We start from the raw sequence: 9,076 nt of genomic DNA on the forward strand, positions 1-9,076 counted from the left end.
TGATTAAATCAAAATGTTTTATTTTAAAGATTATTAAAATCATTTCATATAATAAAATCATTGAATAATTAATAATCAAATATTTAAATTTTTTAAATTTAATATTCGTTTAAATAAGTATATATATATAGATAGATAGATAGATAGATATATACATAATTTATACATTTTTTAATATTTCACAAACATAAATATTAAAATTATTAAAAATTACTTAAATTGAAATGACATACGTTATATTTGAAACAAAATTTCTTTTAAATTAAATTTAAATAAAATTTGCATTGCTTTTTTTCTATGATTACATTAATCAGAAAACAACATTTTTATTATAGTCTTCATAAAAAATGGGCCGTTAATGGGTTAAATAACGGAGATTATCTCTTTTATCCTGACATATCAGCCGCTGAAAATTGAAAACAAAAATCGCCTGTAATATTCCTTTCAAATTTGATAATATATTAAAACAATTTTTTAATCCCAATGCTTCAATAGTATTTTTTTTTAATTCTTCATTAATTAGCGAATTAATGATTTAATATTGCAATTTGATTTTACAATAATAGCAACCTTGGGTTAAAATTAATGCCATATAGAACTAAAAATGATTAAAATAAAAAACCGAATAGAAACATATATCTTTGTAAAATAGATTGTCTCCATTTTTGTATATTCAATTATTATTATCATATTATAATTTTCAGAATCTTTTGAGAAAATTGGTATTCTCATTTTTTTTCTTAATAATGTGTCATCTCTATTATATTAAAGTGTTTATAACATATCGCAATTGCTTTACTTCATACACAATAATCGTGTTATAATTATTAATTAATAAAATTCATTTCCGTATGCTCTCTCTTTCTCTCTTTCTTTCTCACCCTCTCCTCAACATTTCCTTTCTCTCCATTTTCTTACTTTTATCGCATCTTCTTATCAATCACGCTTCAAATCAAGCTCACATATTTAAAAAAAAGACAGTTATTCTCTTACATACTTGTTCAGGAAACAAATTATTTGTTTGGACAAAAAATCATCTATTATAAGAAATTGTGCCAATTATCGGTAATTAATAGTAACATAATATTTTCGCTTGTGATAAAAACATTATATTATTCTAAGAGATCCAGGCATTAATCAACAATTGTTTAAATAAACCGGAAAAATGGAAAATTTACTAGAAACGACTTTTCGTTCATTTTTCTCAGTCTTGTAAAATAAGACAATATCATTATTATGAATTCATCTCAAATATTAATATAAATATTAATACAACATATGTAAATTTTTCTTAAGATTTTTTTAATAATTTTTACCTAAATTTTATTTCCACTTGATAACAAGTGTCTGCTCGAGTATTTCCCTTTTCTTTAAATTTCTATACATTTCTTAATGTAGCATTATTTTCTTATTTCTTTATATTATTATCGCAAATACAGGAATTGTTGTAATGCCTTGATCACTTCCTGTATTTATGTAGCATTTTCGCGATTTCACGTAAAATATATCTCATAAAACAACTACATTTTTCTGTCTCTATGGAATTTGACTCAAAAAATTACAATCTCTGTATTAAAAAGTTTGTTTTTTAAAAACATTAAATAATTTGATATTCCATAGAAAACTATTCATCGTTATCACTATTTTTTGACAACAAAAATAGTAAAATGCCAAACGATAAATGCAGACCCAAATACAGTGTGACAAATTAATGTATGACTCTATAAGAACATCAAAAACGTTTCGCAAATGTTTTTTCATATCAAAATTAGGGTAAATAATCAAAATGTAAAAAATTCTTTTTTTCTTTACTTCTTTTATTCATTAAGCAAATATATTGAAATGAAAAATATTCAATATAATACAATTATTCAAAATAAACATAAAAGTAGGAATATTATTATTAATACGCATCGCGATTTACAATTAAGGATAACACAAACATTAAAAGAATCGATTTTAAGAAATTAAGATAATTGACATTTCTTCATAAACCCGATTTCAATTATAGAAATAAAAGAACTGCTCATTAATACCTAGAAGTAAAAATTGGAAGAAAGTACTATATTTTCATGAAATTAATTAACATATACCATCTATAATCAAGTCTACAAATAGACATGAACGTATGCGTGTACAATACTTTGTTTTTGTTACAACATTGGCGAATAAATTCCTTTCTTTCAATGTTATAAAGAGGAAGAACTGCTTAATTTGCTTAACATTCGCACTAAATCTTTTAATTTTCTATATAACTCAATTATAAATTGTTATGATTATTAGTAATTATTAATAATTCTTAAAGTAGGATCGCCCACAGCCCATAACTCGACATAGCTCTGCATGGCTTGGAAAGCCTCTACGCGCCGTAAGATGATTCGTTACCGTTTGTGAAACGTCGTTTTCGAAAACTGACGATAAGTCCTTGGCGCGAGCCAAAAAAGCCTTTGTGGGTAGACAAACCGACAAGGATGTTGCGCTGTTAGACTCGTTAACAATCGCATTCAGCAGAATTCTTATTTTATAAATGTTGAATTTTTTTTTTCCTGATGTATATATAAAAGATTTAAAAGTATAATTCAATCGGCGCGAAAAACAATTTTCCACAATAACAAAACAAATATTCTGCCGAACGTGAGCAATCAGTTATTCCATATAAATTTTTTCATGTAATTATAAAAACTCAACAATATTTTCCATCATTCTACTCCATATTACTTTATATTTTACTTACTTTAGACTTTAGTCATTTAGAGACACTTAAATAACCAAAAAGTCACTTAAGTGTCTTGAATAGCAATAATAAATAGGTTCATTTATATGCAAGCATAAAGAAATTGGATGGTATAACGAGTAGTCATTATTTTATTCAGTCAAGGTGCGAGCCTTAGCAAGCCCTTTGACTCGCGTAACTTACTGTCAGTTTGGAGAACCGACGAGTCACGAGCCACCCTGTTCCTATGACGCGTAGAGATTCGTTATATAACGAGCCTGGCTCGACGCAGCGCAAGATTTTAAACCCTTTTATTTCAATTTTAGAACTGATCCTGTAACGAGCCTAGGCGAACCAAGACGGATGATTATATAATCATGTCGAGCCACGGGACATGCAATCCTACCTTTAAAATTATGATGATAAAGATTATCATTTATAATATCCAGTATTTTCAAATTTATGAATTAAATTTTTTAATTTGTTCGTTTCAATCACACGCTCTTTTTGCACTAATCTCTCTTTAAATTATATCTATTATTATAGTTGATTGAAGTAATAATTCAAATTAAATATAAATTACACTTATATTTAATTCGTCAGCGCGCGCACGACTCACGCACGCACGCACGCACACACACATGCACGCACACAAGCATACACACACTATTATACTGTTTATTATAATTCGGGAACGCTTGCAAATTTTCTCACTTTTTACAAAAACTTAAATATTGTTTTTAAAAAATTGTAAAGTTTTTAAAAATGCATTTAAAAAAAAAAAGAAAAATAGAGCTTTTTAAAGTGACTTTTAAATTTGGTCTCTATAGTATTTTGTTCTTAAATTAAATAAAATAAAACATTGATATTTTTAAATATCTTTGTCATTTTTTAAAGTGTTGTACCTGGACAAAACACCATTAGACAAAATTTAAGCATTTTAAAATACGACATCCTAAGCTTTAATATACTCTTTAGAAGAAAAATTGGTACGATGATTTTCCAAAAAGATATGAAATTTTTTATTGTGTAAGTTTAAAGATCAGAACTCTACTTTGAAAAGCTTATTTGCTAAAATTTGTCCGACGATGTTTCATCAAAGTATAGCACTTCAAAAAATAACAAAAATTTAAAAAAAACATCAATTTTTGATTTTATATAATTTAGAAACAAGATAATCCATACTTGTTTAAAAAGCTTTTTCTTTTAAAAAAAATATTAAAAAATGCATTTTTAAAAATTTCACTACAATTTTCTTCAACAAAATATTTAAGAGTGTGTGTGTTTTTTGTGTATGTACGGTGATTCATTTTAATTTTATCAAGCAAATATTTCAAAAATATACCATTTTATCAAAAAACCCATTTCAAATAAAAGTTGTATGATATAGGAAAGCATACGATGGTGATATCCCTCTCTATATCGCACAACTTTTATTTTAAATGTTTTTTGGTAAAATTGCATATTTGCCTATTACGATTAAAATGAATTGCTCTGTATATATACTGGGTTTTTCACATACGCATGTCAACATTTCAGGAAATGTTTTCAGCACTAAGAAAACGTCATATGAAATAGGCTAATATATCTTAGTTATGAATAATTAGAGAAATTATTCAAACTGTCCGCCTCGCATACCTCGACAGACGTTACTACTGCACACTTTAACAGTAGTGTATGTTGAAATTCGATGTGGGCACTTTGAATATTTCCTTTAATCATCCATAATTCGAAAATTAAGGTATATAAGCTATACCAGGTGTACAAGTATGAAATGCGGACTTTAAAAAAAAAAAAACATGTTAAATTCGGAAGAATGATAAAAAGTGGTTTATTCAAAGTATGCTCCATTACTAGTTACACATTTTTCCCATCTTTCGGGTAATTTGTGGATACCACGCTAGTTAAAATCTTCCCTTTTTGCCGCGGAACATTCATCGAGCCATTTTTTCGCAAAGCAAGTGCGTGATCTATCGATGTAAACAAGTGGCAATCGGAAGGAGCCAAGTCTGGTGAGTAAGCCGCATGAGCTAGTACTTCCCAGCTGAGTACTTCCAACGTGTCGCGAACCGGTTTTGCCGTACGTGATGGAGTATTGTCATGGAGAAAAATGATTTTACGTTGCCTTTTTCGATATTTTGGTCGAGTAGCGAACAGTTCAAATCGATCAATTATTGTTGGTAGCGTTTGGTATTAACAGTTTCAGCAGAGGCGTTTTTTCGTTATCCAACCAAAAGCGACCGCGATTAAGGCTATCTTTGTTTTCAGGGATCAGAAGACAAAGATAACCTTAGTCGCGGTTGCTTCTGGCTGCATAAAAAAACGCCTCAGGCTTTAACAGCTCATAATAGACCACACCCTTCTGGTTCCATCAAACACAGAGCATCGTCTTTCTGCCAAAGCGATTCGGTCTTGCGGTCGATATGGATGGTGCGCCTGGGTCTACCCATGATTTTTTGCGCTTGGGATTCTCAAAATATATCCATTTTTCATCCCCAGTAACGATACAATGCAAAAACGACTTTCTTTTGTATTGTTCGAGCAAAATTTCACATGTGTTTTTGCGCCTCTCCATCTACCTCTCATTCAACTCATGTGGTATCTATTTGCCGACCTTCTGAAATCTTTCCCATCTCTCGTAGGCGATTGGAAACAGCTTGTTGACTAACGCTCAATTGCTCTTCGAGTTGTTTTTGTGTTTGTGAATCGTCTTCGTCCAACAATGCTTGCAATTCTACATCTTCGTACCTTTTTGACGGTTTTCCGTGTTCCTTGTCTACAACATCGAAATCACCACTCTTGAAACGCCGAAACCATCGTTCACACGTATCTTGAGATGGAGCATGTTCACCATAAGCTTCTCGAAGTAATCAGTATGATTCAGCAGCAGTTTTCTTCAAATGAAAACAAAAAATTAATGCTATCCGCGAATGCTCTTTATTTGGCACAAATTTCGACATATTGAACACAGCAAAACAATACTATGCGAACACTTTTTCAATTTATCACTTATGCGCGTTTGACACAATATGCCATTTTGTTGATGGCACAACAAAATGGCATATACGTCAAATCTTTATACTACACACTACATTGGTGCACCATCTGTTGTTTCAAATCCGCACTTTATACTTGTACACCTGGTATATTCATATGATGCTTTTTAATGTAAATTCATCTCCTGAAATATTAACATGCATTTATGAAACATTCTATATAAACATTAGGCTGATCAAAAACTTAATTAAGTTATTTATTTCCTTTATTTCACAAAAGAATATAAAAGGAAAAACAGGGAATCTTAATAAACCTACATTTTTTTCTTTATATAACTACAGACTCTTTTCTTTTATATATATCTGAGAAGTGTGAAGATATGTGGTAATTGATCTTTATATTCTATAAAATTACAAATGTAACTCTAAATTATCGTGTTGATTATATTGACGAAAGTAAAAAACTTACATCCTTCTTATATACTCATCTATAATTTAACAAAATCATCAATATCTATAAAAATTAAATATTTTCATTAATGATTTGAGAAATTAAATGACAATGAGTATATTTAAAAATTATATACTAATGATGATTTTAAGTTACTAAACAGTAAGTATACTTTCAAATTTTCATTATGCTTATAATTTTCATTATGCAAGTATTATTGACTCTATAATATCATTGGTGACTTTATACAAACACCAATTATTTTTACCTTTGCAATATTATATATTAAATTGATTAAAATTCGTTCCTTTTCTTTCTTGTTCAGGAAGAATTTTCTTATTTTCTTTTTAATTCTTAATTTTCTAAAAAAATATTTAATCTCTTATTTAAAGATCAAATATTTATTTATTTAGAGAATTTAAAAATACATAGGAAAATTATTCCCGAACGAAAAAGAAACAAACTTTAATATATTCACATAATTTCATATAGATTTGTTTAATAAGAGAGAATCACACAGAATAAGATTATTTCATTAAGAATTATATAAAAAAAATAGAATTGTTTTAATAACTCTATATAGAAAACAATTCTCTTATAATCAACCTAATACATTTACATTATTATTATTATATTCAATACATTTTCATTAAATCCTAACACTTTTTCTGTTTAATTAATAATATACTTTTTCCAAATAATTAATTAGTTATAAGATTCATACATATTTTTTGTAAGGAGAAAGTGCAAAAGAGAGCGCGCATAAATCAAACAAATATCATATAAAATTAGTGGAATCGGAAGATCGCGAGAAAGACCGACTGTCTTCATTATATTGTCATCATTATACTCTGTCCAACTGTATTTGGTTTGGTACAAACATTACATCAAAATGCACTCTCTTACCCGTGCAATTCTACAAATGCAAAAATGCGAACGCAAAATCACGCACATATAATACAAATACTATGCAATTTTTATTTCCTTCTCTTTTTCTAACCACTATATCTATCTTTTTTCTTTTTATTCTTCAGCATGCGCTATTTCTTTTTCCTCACTTTCACGTATTACTTTTATTCACTTATACACACTCTTCACAAAACGCACGCACGCACGCACACATGCTCATTTACTTAAAATACGTTTAAAAATATCACTCGAACGGACTTATGTATCATTAAAATCTTTGTAGGATGAACAATAAGGATAAAATAATACACAAATCATTCGAGTGTTATTTCCGAACGTAGCTTCACTCGCTCATTACTCATCGGTTACGTACTCATTAAATTCATTCATTCTCCCCACCTCTCACTCTCTTTCTCGCGCGCGCCAATTTGATTGGATACACCTGTGCATACTGATGCAAAATAAAGCCTGTTATACACTAATTTACTTAAGTAAAAACATAACATAAGAACCTTGATAAATAATATCAGCATCTATATTTCCATATTTTTAACGAAACTTTAAGTGGCTGTTAACATTTTAACTATTTCAGAATTAATGAATTTACAATAAACAAAATTTTAAATGTAACTTATAAATCTACAGTTAAGATATTTAATGATAAAGTATCAAGTGATCGAAATAAGTAAAAATTGTTTGAAACAGTATTAATTATTAGAGAGAGAAAGAGAGAAATATTTAAGTTTATATCATTTTTAATAGTTCTCCCTTTTAATTAATAACATTATTTTATCTAAATAAGAATACGCACAACAAGGAAATTTAGTGTGCAAATCAAATGTACATGCAATACAATATTTCAAGTGTAACAAAAGTTGTTTACTGTAAATATATAGAATATTTATGAATATATTGCAGTTTTTATTATCTTTTATGTAAATAAGGTTTCTGTTTTATTATTTTATGCTAATATCAAAACAAATCAAGAAAATATGTACATCGTAATTATATATGTAGTGCATTTCGATCTTTTTTATCAGTTAAAAAATGCTTCTTTGTATATAGCAACTAAAAGAATCAATATAATAGATGAAAAAAAAAATATATATATATATTCATATGGAAATTATTTAGAAAAATGTGAGCAATTATTATTAATTTGTTAATAAAATAGCAACATAACAAGACTTTCACTGAGTTTCTTCAAAATATAGTAATAATTTATTCAATTAAACAATATGACAATTTATGCTAAGAGTATCTTTTTTATTGGCTCAGCGCCGAGACACTACTGTGTCTCCAGATCCAATCACACTAAATATTCATTATATATAATATCTAAGCAATTATGCTTTTATGCCAAATTGTGTAAAAATTTACATCATCTATGTTTAAGCCCTTATGTAAGTTTGTGTATGTACCTTTAAATATTTTGTGTATAAGCTTTTAGTGTACATCAGAGCACATATCAACTAATGTGTATTCAATCGAATTCGGTATTTCTTCCATTCACACTTACTCTTTTTTCCTTTATATACCTAACTTTTCCATTCTCTCTCAAGCACAAACTCTTTCTAAAATTTCTCGGAAGCAGCGGAGCGGACAGATTTTACGGGGCAATCATATCGGCCATTTTTCACCATCATCATCCTTAATATTTCCATCTTCTGAAGTAATAATAGTAACTACTTCCAGTTGATTCATAAATGATTTAATCAAATTATATATATAGGGAAGAAAAAATTAGGGGTGATGTAGTGCTGATGTGGTAGTCGCGTAGCAGTTCAAGTGTATAACTGGAGGGTTGGAGTGGTTTGGAAAGGGGCCTAAATGGTTCATTCGCGTTATCAGAGGACTGTTATATTATTCAAGGTCAACGGGGGCTCGGGGCGGGCGGGCTCGGCCGGGGGTCGGGCTCGCTCACTATGCTGTGTGGTAGACCGGGCAGTCCGGCGGTAGGGGGGGCCCCGGCCACGGGACCGCCGCCGCCGGGCCCGCCGGCGGCGA

General features: G+C 29.3%; 1 protein-coding gene across 2 annotated transcripts in view; it reads right to left on the reverse strand.

The window, feature by feature from the left end:
- Positions 1-293: 293 nt before the first annotated feature.
- Positions 294-9,076, reverse strand: part of CtBP (C-terminal binding protein) — a 54,339-nt gene continuing 45,556 nt past the window's right edge. For both annotated transcript variants that reach the window (XM_018551450.1, XM_018551448.1), the window contains one exon: positions 294-406. In XM_018551450.1, coding sequence (XP_018406952.1) covers positions 400-406 — 7 coding nt within the window. In that variant the 3' untranslated portion in view covers positions 294-399. The remainder of the gene's footprint in view (positions 407-9,076) is intronic.

The sequence above is a fragment of the Cyphomyrmex costatus genome, unplaced genomic scaffold (assembly GCF_001594065.2).
Source record: "Cyphomyrmex costatus isolate MS0001 unplaced genomic scaffold, Ccosl1.0 scaffold14, whole genome shotgun sequence".
NCBI lineage: Eukaryota > Metazoa > Arthropoda > Insecta > Hymenoptera > Formicidae > Cyphomyrmex > Cyphomyrmex costatus.